A 25,318-nucleotide genomic window follows, 5' to 3' on the forward strand; every position below is an offset into this window, starting at 1 on the left:
CATTTGGAGAGGGCTGGTTTTTCTAAACAGAGAATGGGGGGGGAAAAGTGAGTTATTGAGAATATATCTTGGTTTTATTCTCTTGGCATTTTAAAATCTTTATCTGAAAAGAGGTGCTAGGTCTTGTCTGTTTTCAGAGTACCTTAATCTCAGAACCTGGAAGTCTTCAAGTAACAAACAATTACAATTTTCTGTATAATTTCTCTGTTGCTTTTATTTTTGCCCTCTGGTACTATTAAGATTGTTACTTTGGCCTGAAATTCTCCATTAACTGAATATGAATTTTGTTCTTTTTTTCATCCTCCTGGTTAATATTGCACTTGGGTTATATATTCTTGTGTGATGCTTCAGATTTTTCAAAACTACTTAAGAATTTAGGACAAATGTCTGACTTCTAGTTGTTGACTCAGGCCAAATGTTGAAGTTCACAGCTGTGGAGGTGCATTTGTGAAGGAAATATGGTACTTTAGAAGCCATGGTGGTGGAAAGCTCTGGTCTTAGGAGTCTACTGCACATCTTACAAATACATAGAATGAGTCTATGATATGTCTCTATTATTAAATTTATATCTTTCTCTGTTCTTTTTTTTTTTTTGTCCATGAGATAATTTATTTTACTGTAGTATCAAATTATTTTGTCTTTGGAGCACATAGGTGCTGAAAATAAAATCGATGAATATGTGTCTGATCCTTTCCAGAAAGTTGGAAAAAATTTGTCCTAGCTCCAAGGTGTTGTATGCCATGCAGACCTAAACCTATATGAATAAGAAAATAATAAGAAAATAATAACACCCAGCCTATTTTGTTGTGATGCTGTGCATAAAAGACGGCATGTAGGAAGTGAACCTGTTCATATTAGTGATTGAGATAAAAACCAGACAAATCACTCTTACTTTTGTAGGAGGGCACCATTTTCCTTTTGATACATACATTCAAGGGAGGTGTATGTGTGGCCCTCTCTGTTCCCTAGACTGGGAATAGCTGAGGGGCACAAGTATCTCAGCAAAGTCACAGAGTACTTACAAGGAAATCCACGTTTAGTCAAGACCCTGTTGTAAGGACAGTGGTAGAAGTGCAGCAAGCAGAAGGGACGGAGGTCAAACGTGTCGGGTGCATCTGTACCTTGCCCCAGGCCTTTGGGGTCCTACCTGGCTCCCTCCTCAGATGCACTGGAGGTGATTAAGGAAATTTCCTTATGACCCTGCAGGTGGATTGGCACAGAGTTCACAGGGCTTTGCTAATCTTAGTGTTTTGAAGACAAACAGTAAATATGTGGCTGATGCCAAATGATTGTGGTCATCCATGATTTCTGTTTGCGTAAAGGGGTGTAGGTACCAGCATGTACTACATGACCTTAGGGGGAGCATTTTTCCATTTGGGAAGCAGAAAAGCCCTGTTGAGAAATTTTCTTAATGGACAGGGTTGATGGTGCTCTAGCAAGGAGAGTGTAGTGGGTTGAAGGAAGAAAGGAGAGAAAAGCAAGAAAAACCTGCACTACAGAAAATAAATGTGGCTTAGCAATTTCATTGTAATCTCACTGTTGTCTAGAATCAAGTTTGGACTATGCTCAGTGTGCTGAGGTGAGATTCCTGGAAATCACATGCTTTTGTAAAAAATAATGTGCAATATCCTCCTGGTTGGCAATAGAAGAAAACTGTAATCAAAACAGTCAGGAAACATCTTAAATCTTGGGTCCTGCTTACCCTATGGCAATTTTAGAAAATAGTTTGCAATAATGTTTTTCCACAGAATATATTCTCTCTCACTGTTGTAGCCTTTCTCATGTGCCATAGTATTGCAGAAGATTCTAGAGAAAATTAAATATTTTTTGTGTCCTTTGCAATGATACATGCAGTGTGTATAAATTACTGAGCAACTGTTCTAGCACTGGGGAGTACTTTCTCAGGTAAAAGTGTTTCAGAACTTGGCCAATCTCTCAGAGGAGTGGTTTTCTAGGCCTGGTGTCCTTGCTAAGGCTCATGCACTTATCTGTAAACATCGAAATTGCTGTAATATCTAGATAGGTCAGGACTGTGATGTGCAAGACACTGTACAAGCATGATTAAATACATCTGTAAGTACTAAACTCCTGTTGACTTCTCTGATTTATAGGCTATGGTCACCACTGAAATCTTGGTTTTGATAATTCATGATGGAAATATGTCTGGAATACTGTGTTTTTCTTTCAGAGAAATATAACTGTAGAAGTCAAAAGTGAAATAAATTTTGATTTAGGAAGTATTACACTCTTTCACAATAATGAAAAATTATATCTGCATTAAATAACAATGAAACTTGTAAGGGATTTAAAGCACTGTATTTTATGAAATGATTTAACAGTTGAATTGAGAGGGTGGGATTCCTGTGGAGCAGTTTGTCCATGAGGCAGGTTACTTTAGTTATGTGGTTGCTCACATCTGTCCATGAAGTGTCTGACTGTGGCTGCTGATGGATTTAGCTGCAGGTCACTCATTTGTGCCTGCTGGAGGTTTTCTTTCTTGGGGAGTTGGAATATTAGGTTACCACATTGAGGGAATTCTGAAGAAACAGATGAGGCATGCCCAGTGCCTCAGTCTTGTTTTGAAAGAAGATGAAGTGAAAGGCTTCCTTGCAAAGATGCGTATCACACTGAGAGCCTAAAAAAAACCACTCAAAGATTTCCATCTAGCTGGCAGCCACTGCTCTGCAACGTGTCAGCTTGCTTCCCGGGAAGCTATGTAGCCAGGACCCGACACTACCACAAACAAACAAAAAACTAAACACAAAAACCCCAAAAAACCAAAACAAACCCAACAACAAAAAATACCACAAAACCTTGGGTAAGTTTATAATTAAGAGTTTATATTAGGAGTCTACTAGAATGAGAGAGAACTTGCACACTTTTTAAAAGAAATTGCCCTTTTTATTTTCTGATAAGATCTGTTTATAGTTGTAAAATGTCATATTTACTTGTATAAGAATAGTTATGAATTTAGCAGGAAGTTTAAAGTAAATTCCTCAAATATTTTTATATTCTTTGGTTACCCTTCCCATGTGTGAGTAAGGCTAGGAGCACTTGTAGTTCTGCACTATTACCCAACATCAGTCTGTGATGAATACATATTCCTAGACAAGGTAGTAATTATGTTCTGATACCTGTAAATATGTAAGTCCTTGCATACCTTTATTATTACATGTAGTTCTGTTGAGTCATAATTAACGTGTGGGAAGAGGTAAGATCATATTTAAAAATCCATTTTCAGCAGCAGGTGATACACTTTCAGTAGTTTATGCTTTTTCATTTGAAGTAACCTTTAATGTTCAATAAAAGTGCTCCATGTGGATTGGCTTAGACTGTTTTGACTCCTCAATATCACTTATTTAAAGTCTGACGACTACATAGGTGAACTTTTTTCAGGCTCCTGTGAGTACGAAAATGCTATTTTGCAGTTAAAACGGCATAACCTGCAGAAAGTAATGCCACTGCATTTCTTCTTATATTCAGAAGGTTTGGAGAAGTGTTTTTCTGCCTTTCAGTGAAAATTTTAAATCATGAACTTCTTTATAGGACAGTGGGTGTGTATGGGAAGACTTTTCAGCCCCTTTATTGCTATGTGAGGAACTAATAGCAGTTACCTGTACCTGACTTCTCTTCAGTGCAAGCATCTGCATTCATTTATGCATGAAATAAAAGATAAGGTAAAATCTGGTTGTGAGTGTTTTATGGGTACAGGGTGCTTGTTCCTGGAGTGTTACTTATTTAGCTGCAAATGTCGACAGGCAGACTAGAATGGACTAAAAAATGCTACAATGATACATGTTTTTAAAACCCCTATTTTTAATCAACTGCTCAGCTGAAGATAAATTACATGATGCCAACATAAGTGTATTTTTATAGGTATGTGTTATGTAGAACAGAGTTTTTTCATCTCTTTTTTTGAGTTTTGGAAATATAAGTTTTTCTCCTTGGGTAAGGCACTGGCATTTCTGTAGTAGTTGCTAGTTGGAATTTGGGTTCCTGCTGTGAAGAAAGTGGGAAAGCTGCTTGGTCTAGGCTTCCATCAGGTTATCTGTTAGACTAACTCTGTAAGAAGGTGAATTGATGGGAGGAGACACTTAATTTCGTTTCCCCAGGCAAAATCCCTGTGCTGTTTTTGGAATTACTCAAAGCAGCCAGCATAGGTGGAGTTACTGCTGTATCAGTCATGGATTGGGAAGTGCCAGGTCATGGCAGCAGAGCTGATTCAGCTCAGTGGGTGGTTGTGCCATAGTGCTGAGGCAGCTGGATGGCTCTGCTGGTGGCACCTGCAGTGGTGGTTCACAACTTCCTGCCCCAATTCACTCACTTCACCCTGAAGAGTTTTTGAGCAGCAGAAATGTTTTCAGCTTTTAGTCCTGTTGAATCCGTTTACTCGTGTGGCCTTTAATTTTCTGAGCCTCTCAGATGGTTTTATTGTGGAACCATCAGCTCCTGATGGGGAGTTTTATAGGGGAGCTGGCGATGTAACTCCATCCACTGCAGGCATGCAGAGTGTCCCCTCTCATTTGTGACTCAAGCTCATGTGCAAAATTTGTCATCTCATAGGATTTACAAAACTTGCAGGGTTTCACTAGGAAGGTTTTTGGCAAATGCTGTTGTGGTCATAAGCTTGATCTCATGTGCAGGCCTGTTTTGGCCGCTTATTGTTAGTTGTGATTCATGTGAGATTCGAAGAACGTATTGCATTTCCACAGTACTTCTGTTTCTTCATTGCTTGGAGCACCGTGACTGTTCTTGTGGCTGTTCATCAGTGCTGAATCATTCATGGATTCCTCTGCAAAGAGTGTTGTTCAGTTGATAGACATTGTTAGGAAGTGTAAGAAGCTGTTTCTTCACTTCATACAGAGCTGCTCAGTCTGGCAACTTGTACATTATGAAGGTGACTAAAAAGAAAATATGAATCTTTCCAGCTGAGATGTTTGGAATAGTTGGCTGCAAGTTCCTACAAAGATTGTAAAAGTGAGTAATCCCATTGAAGTCAGTGACTCAACTCATTGCATAAAGATTGGCGCAGGTAGAAACTGTGCAGTATGATCTCCCTCCAGACAGTAAGAGCCAAAGTCAGTGTTTAAGTCTCAGTGTTTTATCCTGAAGTGAAAACAACCTGTGTGCTCAGTTTTTAGTCAAGTAAGGTGGATTTCTGCTTGAGGCTGAAGTGAAAAATTAAATCTTTGTTGTTATAAATGCTTGCATGTATGTATGGTTTTGCTTCCTAATCAGATATCTACAGGACAGTTGGCATTATTCAATTTCTTTCACGATTCATGTCAGATTCTTGGAATCCTTTCTTTGCCAAAGGATTACTTAGATTTCACTCTTTAATAGGTAGCACGAAGAAATCTGTAACATTTAGGATACCCTTGCTAGTGGCTGGTTGCTTTTGTCCCTTTGGCTAAAAAGTAGTTTTTTTGCTAATAAATTGAGGAATTTATAGCAGTTTCCTGTAGCTAACTTCTCTTCAGTTCAAGCACCTGCATTCATTTATGCATGAAAAAAAAAGTAAAATCTAGTGCTGTGTCTGTTTTATGGAGTCTTTTATGGGTACAGGGTGGTTGTTTCTGGAGCGTTACTCCAAAGACATGAGGAAAGCTAAAGGGAGGCAGGAGGACAGGATCAGTCCTGTCTGGTCTGCAAGTGTTATGTTGCCTTCATCATCTTTGTACTTAGACATATATGTGTTATAGACCAAATTGGATAGTTATTTTTTTTTTTATAAATGAGTGGAAGAATAACACTTAGAATATTTGCCTTTATATTCTGCTGTATACATGTCTTACAGGAAAGCAGAGTCTTACACTCTGCTTTCCTTATGTTGGGAAGTAGGTGATGAGGAATGAGCTGCTGCTCATAATTTGTAGAGCAAAGGACAGTCTGAGGAAGTTCAGGTCCGAAACCCGGTGTATAAGAATTTATTTGTATTTTTCCTTGAAAAATTTTAGAATGTCAAAAATGGGTGAATTGATTGTACTGATGTCACAGTTGGAAAGTACAGGGTTTTTTTGGATTTTTTTGTATCTTGTATGCAGTACTTAGTGCTGGTTTAAAAAAATCAGTTTCCAGTTTAGCAATAAATTCTCTCATGAGTGCATTTACTGTGTTTGGATGTTTTTTAATTTTGATTTTGTGAGACCTTGGAAATGGTTTTTTGTTAGGACTTACTTAATTGGATACAGTGATAACGTGGAACTTAGAACAAACTGAATTCAGTGAATTGCCAAATGAGCACTGTAGACCCTCAAAATTTGAAATTTATCACTGGGGATTGGGTGGGGTGGTAAAGTGTGTGTGTATAAATAAATCTGTCAGTCTCTTCAAAAGCTGAAGTAGAGATACAAAATGAGATTATTTCTGACAGTCCATCACAGATGTGTACTTTGTCAAAAGCAAAGTTTCTGTCTTTAGAATCCTTTTGTAGACAAATCAGTGCATGTAGCTGGAGTTATAACAATATATGAGTTTGTATAGCCTATTGCTTTATTTCATGCATGTAATTTTAAGTAATGCACGTAATTTTAAGTCTCATGACTTCAAATGCTGTGATGCACTGCATTCAAATCATCTCTAGGCAGCAGCTGCAAAATCCTATACAGACATCTGCTTCTATGACAAGAAATATGTGGCACAACCACAAGTGTTCTCTAAAAGCTGAAATTTGAGTGTTGTGGTTTAACCTACATTAGCTCTGTTAAGCTGAGATAGGACAGGGTGAGCCAGAAAATATGAAGAAAGAGTTGGCATTACTTTCTTACGTGCCCATCATGAAATTAGGAGCTGTAAACAACTCACATGTTGTTTACAGCAAATTACCTCCACAGCAAATTGTTAGCAGTTAGTGTGGTGCTTTTTTCACTAATTGCTGTTTATATACTGGTAAATTTGAATTCAAAAGAACTTACTTGAACTTTTATGGAAGTTTATAGTTACAAATTCTTTGATATGTACTGCACTGTTTGTTATTAAAATCATATTATCGAAAGACAGGGCCTCTACCTAATTTCTAATCTAGTTTTGTTTATGTGCAAATTTCAAAAAGAACATTTTTATTTTTTCCTTCTCTTTAATGTCTTTTTTTTTTTTTTAATAGAAGTAGGAAAGCTTTCTGATATTGCTTAAATGTGCAAAATAGACCAAATAAGCATGTTTTTTTTTTCCTTAGGACTTTTCACAGATCTTACCTTGGATTGTAAAAATTCTCATTGAATGTGAAAAATTTCTTTGTTATGTGTCAGGTTAAAAATTTATTTGTATTTCATTACAAATGTATTGGTTTCAAAAATGTTGTTTTGTTTTTATCTTTTTAGAATTTAACGTTTGGTGATCCATCATGGGCAACCATGCAGGAAAACGAGAGCATAGCACTGAGAAGTCATCCAAGGTGAGTGTAGAAAATGGAAAAGACAGAGCCACTTGGCAAATATGTATTCTGTGAAATACAGGGAATTTTTAGGACAGTAGTTGTTTGCCAGATCACTTATCATTGCTATTTTGTAGTTTACACTGTAAAATGACCATGTTTTTGAAAGAATGTCCTGTGAGATGTGGCCAAATGAAGATTTTGTTGTGCTGGATTTAGTGAGAGATGTGATGTTTGATCCATCGCTGATAACAATTTTCTCAGTCATGGTGGAAATGAATGAAAGGGACTTAGAATCAAGATATTGTAGAGTTTTTTAAGAGTCAGTGAGCAGAGTTATGTTTTGTGTGTTGACAGTGTTTCATTTGGGCAATAAAATTGACTTCATCTGTAAGAAAGACACGACAAAGAAATAGGTAAAATAAGAGGATTTGAAAGGACAAGATTGTCAATCCAAGAGGATACAGCTTTAAAAATCTTCTCCCTAGGAAAAAAATACAAGAACTGTAAAAATGTTCATTAAAAGTTAGTATTTGATTCCTAAGCATCTGCTGACACTGTTGTGTATTCTGCACATAATGTGGTATTCTGTTTGCCATGTGATAATATCTTGTTTATTTGTTTTTCTATGTTGTACCGGAAGAGATGTCACACATCTTAAAACAGAACATCTTTCTATATATATTTAAAAGTAAAAAAAAAAAAAAAAAACCAACAAAAAAACACTTCTTGTTGCTAGCTATTGCTATCTTCCCTCCACACATCCTTATCCAAAAATAACAGTTTACAGTCTAAGCCCACACTGTATAAAGCTATTGCCCTTTGCATTTGACATAAGATATAAACAGATACTTCTGGGCTTTATCTGGAGCAATGTGGGTATTTGCTTTGCTGTGGCAGATTATCAGCTATCGCTAAAAGGTATACAAACTAGAACTCATACAGTTACTAGTTCCTTGCCATCTCCTTTAGGAAAATGCATAGTCACTCTGGAAGGGAGAGGGAGAAAACAGCAGGAACAGAGGACAGCTGGCTACATACAGTTTTGTTTTGTATTGGTGCAGTGTTTTGCAAAATGCTTTTGTGGCCCAAAGTTTTGGTTTGAGTGCAAACAATAGTATGAATCCCAAGTTGCTGTCTTGTGGTGGCTGGTCTTGCAGACTTGCCCTTTAGAAAACTCAGTTGTGCAGAAAAGTCAAATGCACCAAACAGAAACATTTAGCCAGATATTTTGATCCTTTCTGAGTAAGCATGTGAGATCCTGCAGGTATGATACATTAAGTTTACAGAGCTTGATGGGCTGTAGTGTACCAAATACCCCCTGCTTTGGTCTTATATATATATATATATATATAAAATCCCACATTCTATCTTGTCTCCTGCTGTGGGATCACATGTGGATGGCAAGTGGCTGAGTTGTGCAGCGCATATGGCTTCAAAAAGCTAAAAATTGTAACAGCCTATGCAAGAGGTGCAAATTCTGTGGTGGTGAGCGAGAGTCAGGTGACCATGAGTCTGGGCTTGGTATGTAGGACAGAGCTACAAGGAAATGGATTGCTGCAATTCTTTAAAATTCCTTCTTTCTCCTATCAGTTCATGGAGAATACGTGGTTTTGCAATCAAAGTAAAATTAATTTTCCAAAATTATTTCGTGAAGCAGGAACTTTCTACTGTGATAATATCTTCTGTCCTTCATTCATCCTCCTAGAGGGTCAAAAAAACTGAAACAACAAACCCCTAAACTTTCAAATTGGCAGTACTTGATCAAAATTTTCCTTTATGCACAGAGATGTGCATGATCTCCCTTTATCTAAAACAGTAATCATGCCACAAGAAATTACAAGGCCATAGATTTAAAATCAGGCACTACTATGGATTTAAATTTCATTACTTTCACTCTCCAGGCTGTTTACTATAAGTCCATTCCCAAAACTGTAGGTCCAAAGGAAAAACATGATTTTAGGCAGCTTCTTTGAACCTTTGAGGTCAGATTTAGAGCCACTGTACTGCTCCTTGTGTGGTAGACCATTTCTCCACAGAGCTATTTTACGTGTAGTGACATTAAAGAGACTGTTGCCAATTGCAGCAATCCCAGTTTTTGGTTGTCCAGTAAATGTCCTTTAATCCAGCAATTACTGTTAGGTTGGTTTGGTGGTTTCTGGAGTTGACATCTAGCTTCACTTTACTTTTAGTAAATTTGTGTATTTGAATTAGAAATGGACTGCTGGAAAGCAATTACTTAATGAAATATCTAAGGTGACACTAACATGCTTTCAAATTAGGAAATTTACAGAGGACATTAAGATGGCTTCCCATGCTGTGACACTTCCTTCAAAATATTGTTCTCCTCTTGATATATAAATATGGCAAGCTACAGTGATTATTTAACAAATAATGAGATACTGTGAAATTAAGTGAATGCTTTGAAAAATATTTGACCTAGATAATGTGGAGGAGTATTTACAAAATCCTTCTCTTTTACTCACAGCAATAGCATACACCACCTCATTTTTATGGGATTTCTTTCTCACATGTTTAATGGATCTGCATTTTTTAGACTTTAAATGCTGCAATGAACACAGCATTTTATCTTTTCTTTTTACTTTGAATGATACTAGACTTCTCATCTGCTTAATGTGTTAGTAAATGTTTAAGTATTTATTTTGTTTACTTTCTTCTTAGTGTTAATACTTGAGTTTGAACTTAACATAAATATATCTAACAAAATAACAAAATGAATAGGCTGTCCCGGATTTCGTTAGCTTCTCATAGAGCTAAATGTAGAGGAGTGAAAACAGCCATTGGAGTTTTACTGGTTCACTGTTCTAGTGTGTGCTAATTTGTCATCATTATACTACAAAGTGGCACGATCTTTATTGCAATGACTAAACCTGCCTGTGCTACAACAGCACAGTTCTCTGCTACTCCTCATTAGAGAAATCTGCACAGCACATTACTGCCATCCCAAAATCTTTCAACTGTCTTGCTATCTGTCAAAAATGGCCCTTAATGTCATTGATTGTTCAGGAAGAGGGGTTTGGAAGGAAGGTTTCTGGCACTGTGCCACTTATTCCAGAACAACTTCCAAATGCACCTGGTCCACGTAGCCTGGTTTCTGTGGTCACATAGTACTGTGGGGAGCTGGAAATCAAGGTTGTGACCTATAGCGAAAGATAAAAACCCACTGCACTGCCACATCAAAGGATTGCTCAAGAAATTTATACAGGCCTGGGACATGTTAGATTATGGGTAATGCTGGATTATTTGCCTAGTTCATGTCCTTTATGTAGTTGGTGTGTGCTGTAAGAAAACAGCAAGGAACCAAACCAAATTACCACTTCTGGTACCCAGCTCTCAAAAGCCTTGGAAATGCAATTGCAGGCCAAAACTGAAAACAGTCATAATGATGAATAGCCATTCAGTCTGCAATTTAATATTTTCTTTGAACTAAAAATAATCTATTAATTATAATGACAAGTCTTGCTGGGTAATGAACTTATGAAAAATCTCGCCTTTAATTGCCCTGTGTTATGTACCTAGATTCTATAATGTGTTTTGCAGTGGTTGATTTGATATAACTTTAATAAACTGACTGGTTCTCAGTGTTTAAGGAGAGCTCAGCATAGTTAGTTCAAGCTTAATTGCTTCAGTGAGCATGTATCAGTAAATCAGATAGTTTCTGTGCTGCTTTAGAGGAGATGCTATTTCCTCTCCTCTTTTTTTCCCCGTTACCTTGTTAATGTTGTGAAATTAGCACCCTGTCTAAGACTGCAGCAGCGTAACACTGATTGAAAATTTTCTGTCTCTTCCTGGTGAAAGGGAGTTGAAATTCTTAAGATGACTGGCACACAGTGGTAGTTGAACTGTTCATCTCATACATGCTCAGTGATCTGCAGGCATAAAAGCTTTCACTACCTCTCATGGCTTAGGCTGCTTACAGGCCTGAGTTGTATGTGTGGTTTTTGCCAGGTGCTTCCTCTTGGTATGCATCATGAATTATCAAAAACGGAAAAAAACAACAGATGAAATACTTTTTACTTGCTTAGTTAATTGCTTTGAAGTATTATTTTTGTAAGATAAAAGTTTATTATTTTTTAGTACATACAGTTTGTGACATAGAGATTGAATGGATCTATATTGTATGGATCTACATGTGACATAGAGATTGGGTGGATTTTGAAGTCTGGGGTATACTTTTCTGTAAAAAGTAAACAAAAAGAAATAGTCTTATTACCATACAAAATTAATCATGAAGCCTTTTCACTTCTTCCCCCCTAGCAAAGTAGTATAGCACTATTTTTATTTTTTTAATTATTTTTAATAGTTACACTATAAAACATATTGTGTAACTATATGTTTTTTCAGAGTCTTACTCTTTCCTGTAAAGCAGTAAAGAGGACAGGAACTATTATGGTGTATTCTTTGCTATGTAATGGATTGATTAAAACACTTCCCCTTGAGCCATTGTGTTTCCTGAAGGCAAGTGAAAAGGAGAAAAATCTTTAAAATGTTGGGTGCCAGTGTTTTCTGTGAGAGATATGACAAGCAGTTTCACCAGTCAGTTTTACAAGTCAGATATGCTCTGTAGAATCCTTATGACCAGCTGGCGTCTGGTTATGCTGGTGCCTGGTGCAAGGAACTGCTGCTTTTGGAAGAGGCAAATCTTCTTCAGGGGTGTGAGGGGAAGTTCTGGGCAGTCAGGTTCAGCAATACCAGTTGAATTTGATAGATGTCTGTTTTCCTCATGTTCTACCATCAACCTAGCTTTGCCCTTGAGCAAATCCTCATGTGCTCACTCTGTCTTCCTATTTCATCTCTTAACCTTCGTGCTGTCTAACTGGATGGTTTGTTGGGATAGATGCAATGTCATTCTGTATTAATAGTAGTGCTTGGAGACCTTGAGTGGAGCCTTCAGGCACTAATGTGCTTCTCCTGGTGAGATGATATCATAGTGATACAGAAATGACTGTACTGTTTGAAACCTCTGAGAATGCCAAGCATGAAGTATCTGTGACATCTGTCCTCAAAAATTAACCTTAACACCAGCATTCAGTATGGTATCAGAAGTCTGTGTTAATGTTTCAATGGGCAAATAGTTCTACTATGAAGTTTAAAGGAACAGCTTGTGTATAAATCCAAGTAATGTGTTTCAGTACTTGACTGTTCATTAAACTCTTAGGGTGCTGAATTTAGTATAGTCAATTGTAGCTGCAGCAATTAGTCTTTCTTATGTCTAAAATATAGCAAGCTTGTTGAAGTTTTGTGAGAATGATAAATTGTCCCTGAATTGGAGCTGATACTCCTACACTTCCATGTTTCCCTTTGTTGCATGTGGAAACTACTGAAAGTACAGTGTTCTGCTGTGCAGGGAATGGGTGGAAAAGATAAAAAGTGAGAAGCAAGGCAGATAAAAGTGAGGAGCAAGTTCTGGCCCTGCCACAGTGCCCACTACTAATGTTTAAGGAGTTGCCTGAATTGTATAACCATGGCAGTATATCACTAGATCTGTGTTTCAGTGAAAAACTGAGTAAATGTGTGGGCAATGGTTGCATAAAATAAGTTGCAAGTGTGTTTTTCTGTTCTGCATGCAATGGCTAAGTCCTAGTGCTCCTTGGTTTGGGTCTTGAGCTTGTTAAGCCTGCATGGGTGTAAAAGGAAGAGGTGCAGTCTCTGTGGTTTTGGCTGGGGAGGAGGTAGGGTGTTAGGCTTTGTTCTCCCACCCTCAGCCTGCAGAACTGACTAGAAGAGGGAAGTGCACTCTGTGCTTTTTTTAAGGTCTTGTGCTTCAGATGCCATGTTTTTATGGTAGTTTTCTACAGTTCCCTCCTTGTTACCTTTGATACAGAGCTAGATAAATCTCCTGTCAAATGAGTTTAATGCCAGTGCCACTTAAATTAGCAAGGAGCTGGAAGAACAGGGGTGTAATGCAGTAGACATTCTTTGTGAACTCTCTGTGAACTGTTCTAGCTGCTGAGATGACTTTCCTAGTAAATCAGCCCATACTTCAGCCTGAGAACATGTTCAGCATTTTGGCACCTTCATGCCATAAAAATGAAGGGAAAGTTGTTGGGTTTTTTAATCTTGAGGAAGCAGTAAGTGACATGGCGATCCTGAAAGGGAGCAGTGTCTTCCTTCCTCATGTAAACTTTTGTGCTTTTACTGTTGTGGATCAGCGTGTGGCAGTAATGTTGTATCACCTGCTCTGAAATTGGGTCAGATGAAAATTTAGTTTGTTACTTTGACCCTGGTTATATTTGAGAAGAGCTTAAAAACTCTTTGGCAGTGATGTGTTACCTTAAGATTTGTATCTGTAAAATAAGTTGTGGTGAAATGTATTCACCTTTTAGAGAAATGGCCAAGCTTTACCTCTGGGTGTCCGGTGTCAAGCCACAGCAGAATCCCCAGCGTATAAAACAGTGACTAGCAAATGTTCCCTCTAGCACTTACTAAAGTATTAGAACCTGTTAAATGTGCATTTTAAAGTTTGTTCTCATCTTTTTCATCCTTGTGGTAGTTCAGTGGTGTTTGATGCTCCTGGGCAGCAGCTGTAAGGAAGAGTTCTGGAGCCATGTTTTATTTTAATTTTCAGTTTCTCACAAGTGTATTTCTCACAACTGACTGTGCATATACGGTAGTTGTAAGACATAGTTTTTACTCTGTGCATCAGTACAAAGTAAAAAGACTCTCATATCTAAATATTGCTAAATATTTTGCCATGGGAAAAGATTCCACATTAAACTGAGTTGAATTTTGCTCTCATTTGTAACTTCAGAGAGTGTGCAATGGACATGAGAAGGAAAAGGTTGTAGGGCTTTCCAATGCAAAGTATTGCTGACAGTAACTTCTTTTTGCACTTCAGAAGTTGAGTTTCATGAGTAAATTGAGCTATTTGTACAGTGAATAAATTTAACTTGTCTGCAGCTACAGTTCAGAAATTGATCTCTCTACTTTGAGGAGAAATGCCATGGAATGGTTTTCCTTTTTATTTAGCTTTTTCAGGCTGTCTGCTTTAAGTCGATGGAAATGCTTTGGTAGCATTTGCTGGGGGAGAAAAAAAAGATTTTAGTAAAAGGAAGTTGAATAACTTTTAAGCAGAATAATATGATGTTACTCTTGATTGCTGAGATGAGATTCACTCGTAAAAAAAATCTGATCTTTCAGTGCAGGATCCAGTGGATGTGGCCATGAAGATATCAAAATTTGCACAGAGTTAAAAGCCACAACATACATGCCAGTTACCTTGGATGATTAGGGAGACTTCTGAGCATCAGTTACAATCAAGAAGAGGCAATAATGGAAACCTTGCATTTTTGTAACAGTGCCACAGAGTGATGTTCAGGTTGGTGTGGCTGGACTTAGAATTGAAAGCTGAATTTAGGAAGCCCTGAGGTCACTCAGCTTGCTTGGAACTCTAGGCAGCTCAAAAAATATTGAAAAGACCCAAGAGATCCAGAAATCTTAGCAAGTCTGTTACCAATGAGATGTATCTTCAAACAGGCCCTTATCAAAACAATAGTCACCATTTTTTTGGGTCCTCAGATTTTCCTGTTCAGTGTAAGGGCTTCAGGAATGGATTCACTGTTTGGTGGTGCAGACATTTTCAGATGAATTATGGAAATACCAATATACTAGAGATGTTTTGATGAAAAAAAATTGAGACTGCGATGTTGAAATCTGAGTCATTTGGGGTTTTTCTTGTTTTGGTTTTGTGGTCGTCGCTAACTTACCCGTCTAGCTCCTTCCTGTATCTTCCTTCTGCTTCCTTCACCCAGTCTCTTCCTGCATACTACTTTCTGCCAGTACCTCTGATGCAGTCAAAATGCCTTGCTTTGATTTTTCTGAGGTATTAGAAATATTACTTAGTTGCTAACACTGCTCAGAAACAGTGAAGAGATGGCCAGTTAACAGGCAGTCACATCAGGAAGGTGTGAACACCATAGAGGAAAACACAAAATTTGCACTTTTCTGACAACACATATCCACCAGAATAATTACTTTCAAAAGTACTTTCTTCAAGCCAGTTCTCTCTCCTCATGTTATATTATAACTTTCTGCAACCTTCCCAGCCTACCACGGTACATTGCTTTACAAAGCAGTCCAGTAGTGCCATTGTGAATGCTTGAAAGCTGAAAATCAAAGCAATATTCTGTTATTTTTATGACCAGTTATCATTGTCACTTATATATTGTTTGGTCATGAAGTTGTTCTGGATTTTTGCATTTTTACCTTGTACCTGTTTGTTATATGCAGCAAATGCAAGAATTTCTGTGCAGTCCTTTTGGGGAAATGTGGCTAAAATTTGTCAGTGTGAAGTGGAACTGTGCAAAAACTTTAAATCCCACTTCTGTTTATTTTGTGCACATATATGTAAGTATGCACATGTCCATATTGAAAAAAGTGCAAGTGCATATTTAAAAAATATTGGTACATAAATGTGAGTGTATATTCAAGTATTGATACTGTGCTTCTATCCCTGTATTAGTTTCAAAAGGCAAGACCAGTAGCCTTTCACCCTGGGGAGTCTACTCGTTCTGACCATCCCTGTGAACTACAGACTAAATGTTTTCTTAGTGTTAATCCAGAGGTTTCTGCTGCAGATGAAACTGGCCTTATGGTACACAGCAATAAAGCCTGAATAATCAGTACTTTTTTTCTTTTAGACTGTTGTCTGAAATTCCAGACAATTCTGGGTTTTTGAGACTTGGAAGATGAAAGATGTGAGAAGATGAGAGCATGTGAGACTCCGAATGTCAAGTCAGTGCCTGTAACAATTGAGAAATATTTATAGATCATAAAATACATTGAATATATTTCAATACTTAATATGTATTGATTTAAAATTAAATATCTTTAATATATTTAACAAATATATATTACTAGTATAAATAAATATATCTTCATATTCTAGGGGAGACTTTGGAGCTCACAGTAGGTGAAACCCACTGCATAAAGTAACAGCTGTTTTGTCTTTGGTGCACTACTGCACAGAAAGCTCAGCGTGGTTGGGACAATTGACATTATTTCTGGAGCTTGGTCACATGAGATGAGATTCTAGGTCAAGGCTGCACACAATGTTATATTTTTGTGCTGAAATAAATAACTTGTCATGTGCTGCAGGATATTTGCTGATAGAAACTTGCTGAGAGGAGGTATTCTCCTGTGGTGGGGTGCTAATCTCCAATTTCCTTCAGAGTCAAATCTGTGTTTAGAGAAAGCCTGTGTTATATATTTTATTTGAGATCTGAACCACTGTAATCCATTACATTCAGATTGGCTTAAGTGAAGCATGTTTGTTTGTAGGTGCTGACAATGTGTCCTGAATATTCAGCTTTAGGATACTTTTACTTGACAAATTAATTTTAATGTTGGTATTTTGTTTCTACACTACAATATTTTTAAAAAATTATTCAAAATAAAAATTTTTCTTTATATGTGCTTCAACTAATTTTGTGCCATATAAGTAAGGATATTGGCAAGAAGAAAAAAAAATAGGTGAAATACCTAATAAAAATTAAGCTTTGACACTTTTTCCTCTTGTTTTGACCTCAGTATTATGTGTTCTACTTTCCTGCAGTCTTCTCAAGAAGGGAAGGAACATTCGGGAGTCTCTTCAATATACTTTTTCTGTCTGTTGTCTTCTTTTCCTTTCCACTAGCATTTTGTCTACTGTTTTTTATTTTTTATTATTATATTATGCTATGCTATGTAGTCCTCATAAGGATTGATAAAACCATATAAAAATGAAAGTTTTCCTGAGGGAAAGGAGGCCACAAGATCCCTGTTATTGGATGTGTTCAGTTGGGATGGGGAGCTCTGGGTTCTAATACCATCTCAGCAGATTGTACAGGTGTCCTGGCTGATGGCTTTAACTCCGAGTACAAGAACAACCAGTGGAGCAAGGGATATGTCTGCCTCTGGCAAGGGATGCTGAGATCTTCCAGGCATCAGATTCTGCTCTGGGATTTTGCAGAGTTCATAATGCCATAGCATAATGCAGTTAATACTGTAATAATGTAATACTCTATTGCAGCTGTTGAGTCACCTGATTATGGAAGAAGAAAGGGTTTACAGCATTTTGGAAGCCTGTAGGGCTTGACACACAGACTTTGTATCAACTAAATTGCATGCCTTTGATAATTCCTGATGATATCTCTTGCTCCTGTATGTAAGGAACAGGAGGGAGCCTCTGAACATGTCTTGCATGTAGCCCCCCAAGGGAGATGGCTCCAGCAGGAGCAGGGGCCCTTGGCTTTGATCCCAGCTTTGAACTCTGGTCTCAGCAGATGACAAGTTGTTCTGGGTTTTGCCCCATGGGCTTGCTTTAACCAAGTAGGCTGCAAACCGTGGGCTGGTGGAACAGGTGCAGAGCTGCTGTCTTTGTGCTGGAGCCAGATGGCCATTTAATTGTCCCAGTCACTGACTAAGACTTGGCCAAGTCTCTTGCTCAGTTCTCAATTCTGCGGCTGCTGCGCTGCCAAGCTGGGTCTTGTGGCCTTAAGAAAATGAGGACTTCAGAGACAGCTCTGAGCATCTGGACTTCTCTTAGTCATGATATAATGTGGTTAGTTTCAAACCTCAGCATAGTTCATAGCCTAACGTTGTTTTCTTAAAAGAAATTGCTTGATGCTTTCTTGGAATAAAGAATTCTCATCTGATTTGGCATATCTTGCTTGTTACAATGTTATTAATATCAAGGTGACAGGAAAAAAGCTTTAAGTAGGAACCGGTATTTCAAAGGATTGATTCCCTGAGATTTTGCCAGGGGAAGAATTTTGAGGGTTAAGAATATTTTGGTTTGCTAAAGCTTTCAAAATCCTGTTTTAGAATAACAATTTTTCATTGTTCAGAAGAAGCAAGAAATGATTATTTGAATGCTGCACTTAAGGGAAAGTGCTAAACTTTAGGACTTGTAAACTTGCTAAATAGAATTGCAAATTAAGTGTGTTTGCATACCTATATGCTTATACTCATTCACTTGGTTTAATAACTGCAAATATTTTTTACCTGTAACCTCTTCAAATGAATATATTTGTTGCTTATATGTAACTCAGTCAGTTGGTTTTTTGTCAAGATAATCCACTTTTATTATAGTAAATCATTTAAGAAGCTACAACTGCGGAGTGTTAGAGGCAAAGGATGGGACTAAGCAGAGTAATAATAATATTTGCAGTACTCGGGAATTGAATTAAAAGATGTCTAGGTATTTCCAGCAGGCCACCTCTTTTGTTCAGCGCTAAAAAGGCAGTCTCTGGGCCTAAAGTGATTATGAAGTACTGTGTTGATTCAAGCTGCTTGAGTTAGACTGTCAGTCAAATAACAAGTGGCCTATATATGGAAAGGATTGAATATATATGTTAATAAAATACAGGTATTTAAGCTTTTGTGTTTAGAGTCGATGGATTCTAATCTGTGTTTATTTGATGATTTTTTTTTTTTTTATCCATCATGCTCCACCTGTTTTGTTCAGTCCTGGATCTGATTCACACAGCTTTTTTTAGTATTGTTTCCACTGTGGCTCTGGCAGTACCAATTCTACCCAGAAGTTACATCGCCTCTGGATTATACTACCTCTAGGGGAGAAGGTGGAGAGCTTTGCATGGTCTCTTGTGCTTATGTCTGCAATCTCCACTGCACAGCACATGAATAATACCAGAAAGTCTGTCCAAGGTCTACCTGCTCCTTTTTTATGACGAAATGCCACCTAAAGAAGGGCAGTGGAAATAGCTTCCTGCTTACCCACAGGTTTCTCTCCAGTTAAATTCTCTGCCTAGAGAAGCAGTTGAAAATAGTCGGTGCTACTTTGTTTTACAGTTGCCCACATGACTCCTTTCCTTCCTGCCGGCCTATAGAATCAAGGCAGGAATTTTAGCCTTCACAACACATATGCAGTGATGTAAAATTCTATTTATGTGCAGAGGATTACTAAGTAACAGTTGCTGAGGGAAATGCAGTCTTTAACTGTGTGACGTCCGTGCACTTAAAATTCCCAGCCAAGTAGTGCATTAACATAGATTTTGCACATTAATGTTCTGGGATTTGCTGTGGGCAGTGTGAGCAAAACCTTGGGAAAACAACAGTGTAGTTTAAGGAATTGTATTCTCTGCAGTCTGATCCTGTGGACAGGAGATTAAACCAGTTTTTGCCCTTCTACCTCATCCTCTCCATACCACACCATAATTAAGGACCCTGATATATTTCATAGAATCATTGAATATCCTGAGTTGGAAGGGACCCACTGAATCCAGCTCCTGCCCTGCACAGGACATCCCCAAGAATATCACACCATGTGCCTGAAAGTGTTGTCCAGACATTTCTTGAACTCTCTCAGGCTTGGCTCTGTCCAGTGTCTAGCACCTGCCTAGGTGCAGAACCTTCTCCTAATACCCAGCCTAAACCTCCCCTGACACAACATCAGGTAATTCCCTTCAGTCCTGTCACTGATCACTGGAGAGAAGAGATCAATATCTGCTTTATTTGCCAGGTTCCAGTCAACTGGGACCTTTCTAGATTCCCAAGACACCACTGAAAACATGCCAAGACCATTAGAAAATCATTAAGGGAGGTCTCCTGGTGACATCAGGCAGCTCCTTGAGTATCCTGGGATGAATCCCATTAGGCACCGTAAACTTGAAGGGATCCAGCTGAAGAAGCAAGGTTCAGGTTGGCTGGGAGTTTATAGTTCTTGCATTTGCAGTCCTCCAGTTCATGGCTCTGGAAGTTCTATTTTTAATATTTGTGTGTATTTTTGTGCATTTTAATATTTGTTTAATATTTGTATTTTTATCTATATCTATTTATATCTATAGATGTATATTTTTATCTATAGATAAAAAGGATTACACATGTAATCAGTTTGTTTTGCGTGTGTACCTTCCTTCGGGGGGGGAAAGTTGAATGGCAAAAAACCAAAAAGAGTTGGGGGTAGATTGGTTGTTGATAGTACAAGGAGAAATTTCCCTTGAGCTCTTCTGTTAACTCTGCTTCTAATTTTTCACAGTCTGTTGGAGGATTTGTATTTCCTAAGGATTGTTTTTTCTAGTAAATGTTACTTGGGAAAGGTCATGTGTCTAGCCTTGGAAATGAGCTTTTGTATTGGAAAAGATTCTAGTTAATTGATCAACCTTTCCTTTAAATCACACCTAATATGACTTACATTAGGGCTTTGAACTGAAGACCTTTTTATGCTGAAAAAGATGATTCGTTGAACTTTCATGAAGTCTTAGAGCTTTTAACTAATCGCTCTATTACATGGCTCCTTTTTGTCTGAAAATACTTGGAGGACAGGAAGAAGTGTGCATCTATGTAAATAATTATTGCAGTGGGAAGGTAACATGACCTTATCAGGCTGTGTGATTTACTCACTGTGGCTTAAAGAGATCTTCATTTCAGTGAGGCTCTTACATTAGTGATGTCATATTATATCAGAGAACATAAAAGATGGGCAAAAAAAAAAATTTATAATGAAGTACTATCACAGTCCTTTAATTAAAGTGTCTTAAATATCTATCAGGCATATCTAGTCATTATTTTATTGGATTTTAATGACGTTGTTTTAGCTGAATCCAAGGATGTTATTTGTTGATCACTGAGAAATGCATTATGGCCAGGAGTTGATCTTATGTTATTTACCTGGGCTATTCAGTAACCAGCATTGTCACTGTCATGGGAATAGTATCATAATTTGTCAACTGTGCAAAATTTACTTTGTTTATTTACTTATGACAATTCGTTTTTTAGTTTATTTTCTTGTTATTTCTGTGCAAATAAAAAAAAAACAGCAAACCAAGCAAAAAACCAAACCTAGTGATACCATCTCTGTCAAAGTTGGTGTGTTTTCTGTTCCTGGCATTGTAAAGTCTCTTAACATTTTTGATGGGGTATAATTTTCAAGTACTGTCTGACTGTATTTTTTTCCCATGTTTGAGAGAATGAAGTATCTGAGGGTTTTTGTACTCTTTCATGCAGTTCACTCATTTTGGTTTTGAGGCCAGAAACTCTTTCCTCTGGAGAGAAATTGATCCTGAATTCTTCATTGTTCAGTCAAGCTCCTGTTTTTCTGTAACTCTTTGTGATCAGCTGTGACTGCTCAAGTGGTTTTAAACTGGTGTATTGGCCACAGCTTTTCCCTCAGGAAGCTTTCATCACTGGTGGGAGTACTGACTTTGAGTAAAGTATTTTTTCAGTGTACAGAAGAAGCAAAACAGAACAAGGGGAGAAAAATAGTCACACAATTGACACATCTATTCTTCCAAAGCCTTTTCTTGTTGCTCCATAGAGAACATATTTCTTTTCTCTCAAATGCCCAAGTTCAGGAGAACTGGAGTTAAACCTATTTGCCAATAGCACCTGCTTTTCCCATGTACTTCAGGAGCTGCTCATCAGTTCCAAACACCTGTAATGCAATCATTTGTAGTTACTTAACTAAAATGGAGTTAACTCATTTCAGCTGTAGAGTTTTGCATGTGCCTTTATTGGACTTCATGAGATTCTTGTCTGTTTACTTCTGTAGCATGTCAAGGTACCTGTCTGAAGAGCACCTCTGCCTCTGTGTACTGATCAGTCCCCCAGTTTGTTATTGTTACCTGGGTTTTTAATAAAGACATTAAATGATAATGGCCTTAGTGTTCATCCCTGAGGGATGCCGCTGCTGGCTGACAGACAGATGGACTCCGTGCCATTGATTGCCATCCTCTGAGCTTGGTGGTCCTACCAGTTACCCACCCGTTGTATTCCACCTACCCAGACTCTTGGTTTGATGAAGGGTAGAGTGGCAGACTGTGGGAGGCTGTGGCATAGGCCATGCTGATGTCAGGGGATATGATGTCATGCTTTTCCCCTCCTCCACAAAATCTCCTGTCATTTTATCACAGGAGGCTATTCAGGGGGTTAGTCAGACACCATTTGCCCTTGATAAATCCAAGCAGGGTGTTCCTACAAACCTTCTATCCATGGGGAAAAATTACTGTTAAAACTGTTATGTCATCTAAAAAAAGAAAAACAGCTAAGCACTTGAAATGCTGTGTATAAAGCATGTCTCTCATTTTACCAAGGCATTATCACTCCTTCAATGTTAATGCAGAGGTTTCTGTTGAGTACAAAATGTACCTACCTTTGACAGTCTTTTATCCTTCAGTAAAGTATTGCACTTTTGAATTATTGACAAAAAAAAAAAAAAAAAAAACAACATACTGAAGCCTTCTTTCAGGACAAATCCACAGAAAAGAGGTGTGAAGTGCACTTGGTAGTTGTATGATGATCCTTGATTTCTTGAAACCTTTCTAGAAAGATGGGCAGTTATCACAGAGTTACCAAGTCTTGACAGATTGATAGCAGCCTGTATAGTGTAACAGTACAAAGTAAATGCTGATTGGTCACAGAAAAAAAAGGCAATGCTGTCTGGCTGAACTGTCGGTTGGGGTTTTGTGTGGTTGTTTTTGGTTTTTTGGGTCAGATTTTTTTGGTTGTTTGGTGATCGTTGGTTGGTTTTTTGTTGCTGTTTTTGGTGGGATTTTTTGGTTTTTTGTTTTTTAATAGCTATAAAAGAGGAAAGATCTAAAAATTAGTCACTGGAGGAAAAGGTGGAAGTTGAAGAAAAGAACAAGTGTTCCTGCCTGGAGTTGGAGATGTTCCCAGGCAGTGAATAGGTATGCTTGCTGGAAGAGCTTCATGCTCCCCCCTAGAGCCTGGGGCTTCCACAAATGATGACTATAAATAGTGCAAAGTAGCACTTATTTAAATCACCTCTTTTTCTTTTCAACACATAGCTCTTGAATTTCAATGCAATATTTCTCCTGAAGATGTGGAGTTCTTACTAGAATCACACTAATGAATCAAACCGTGGTAAATTGAATCATCTCTCTAGTGATTAGTGACAGGACCCAAGGTAATAGTCTGAAGTTGTGTCAGGGGAGGTTTAGGTTGGATTTCAGAAAATGTTTCTTCACCCAGAGGGTGGTTGAGCACTGGAACAGGCTCCCCAGGGAATGGTCACAGCACCAAGCCTGAGAATTCAAGGAGTGTTTGGACAATGCTCTCAGGCACACGATGTGATTCTGGGCCAGGAGTTGGATGTGATGATCGTTGTGGGTCCCTTCCAACTCAGCATATTGAATGATTCTGTGATCTTTTTAAATGATAGTTTCCATTTGGTTTTTGGCTCACTAAGTGGTAAGCCGGATGCTCACAAATTGTATTTCTGGTCTTAACCATTTCTCCTGTCTGTACATGCACATGAGTGTTTCAGTGTCATCACTTCTGATACTTATTTACATTGGTATTAGAGAAAATGGACATTTATCTCACAGTCAGTATGATATTTATATTGCTTGATCTTTCTTGGGTTTAGTTTCTTTGTTTGACTATATATTTGGAAAATGGTAACTACAGCTGTTTAAAACAACATTGCAACAAAACAAGAAAGGTTCCTGAAGAACAGGATTGTGTATTGTGCAGATAGGGTCTTTTTTATTCAGTTATTAGATTAGCTGCTTATGCTTTGCAAAAGGTATGAGAACAGGCTAGTGAACCATTTATGTTATGGAGCATGCATCTTATCATATTTACCATCTGGAGACACTTCGGATAGCTGCTTACTGACCACAGTCTTTTTTATATGGTGTACAGAAATGGCAGCAATTAACTCCACAGGAAAACCTTCCCTAGTTCCAGGTGAGTAATAGCAGGTATTTGCTGATGAATCAGGTGTCACCTGGGACTGAAGAAGCACTGAGTGTGAGATCTCCGTGAGTCATTTCCTTGGGCTCTCAAGGTTTGCCTTACCACTAGTTCAGCGTGGTAAGTAGAATAGTTAACTTGAGATCATTATTTCTGAGAGTCAGGAACATACTGAATTACTGATATGTGGGGGAAAATGTAACATTTTAGCTGTACTTCTTGCATCCAAATTCACCAATATTTGTTGGAAACTCACCACATAATTTAATGGAATTTTGGAAAAGCATTGATCAGATTGCATATCTGACATACCCACATCTGCATTAGTCTGGGCTGCATTAGACTGTAAGTGTGCTTCAGAGGAGGGCACCAAAATCTGGAGGGGTTAGTGCCACTGGTATAACAAACCAGATGGTGGCCTGGTAGCCAGAACCCAATGAGGTCAGGCTCTGAGTGACAGCCCTTAAAATGCCTGGAAGCCCCAGTGTGATCAGATGCTCTGACTGAGTTTTCAGTATAGCAATTATGGGGGAACTAATGAAATTGGCTTCTGCCGTTCATTAACATCCAGATCTTCAGGATTTGTTGTTGTTGTTTTCCATGTGGTCAATAAAATTTGAATGCTAATTTAGACATTTTAAACAGGCTGAAAATAAGCAATTAAAATGTCATCTCTCTGGGCATGTTTGGGTAAACAATCGGGTTTGTTGTACTTTTTTCCAAAATATTTTGCCTCTTAGACTTCATTATTCCCTTCTGAAATGGGAAAGTTCACCTGTTGAATATGTAGGTTAGTATTTCAGCATGCAGCTTCATACATGTGTTACAATGGTCAATTTTTCTTCTAATATTGGTGCAGTTGTAACTCGGCACAGTAGTTTTTGTGAGAGTGCCTCTGTGTTGGCTTAAAAGATGTAGGGAAGCATTGTTCTCTTGTTTGTTTTCAGAAAATGTGGTGGGTTGACCCTGGCTGGACTCCCGGTGCCCACCAAAGCTGCTCTATCACATGTTTAGTGCGTATGAACATTGTGAAAGGGAAATAATCATGCCAGCAAGGGTTCTGCTCCTCTGTTCCTGATAAAGGATGCAGAAGTCAAAGCAAGCAGTGAATGGGAGCAGTTTCTATTTGTGTTGAGAGAATTTGAGGGATTTGTGTTCCATTGCTGTGAAATTTCTTCCTTCTTGTTGGAGTGGATTGGGTTTGGTTAGATTTTTTTACATTCTCCTGAATGTTTTACAATCTCCTTGGGTTCTATTGCTTTAGTGCTAATT

The 25,318-nt window shown here is 38.0% G+C and overlaps 1 protein-coding gene across 3 annotated transcripts in view; it reads left to right on the top strand.

Annotated features, from left to right (window-relative positions):
* Positions 1-7,327: 7,327 nt before the first annotated feature.
* The window catches only part of MBP (myelin basic protein), an 82,823-nt gene continuing 64,832 nt past the window's right edge, over positions 7,328-25,318 (top strand). For all 3 annotated transcript variants that reach the window (XM_053984579.1, XM_053984588.1, XM_053984597.1), the window contains exon 1: positions 7,328-7,393. In XM_053984579.1, the coding sequence (XP_053840554.1) occupies positions 7,343-7,393 (51 nt within the window). In that variant the 5' untranslated portion in view covers positions 7,328-7,342. The remainder of the gene's footprint in view (positions 7,394-25,318) is intronic.

The sequence above is a fragment of the Vidua macroura genome, chromosome 1, assembly GCF_024509145.1.
Source record: "Vidua macroura isolate BioBank_ID:100142 chromosome 1, ASM2450914v1, whole genome shotgun sequence".
NCBI classification, from domain to species: Eukaryota; Metazoa; Chordata; class Aves; order Passeriformes; family Viduidae; genus Vidua; species Vidua macroura.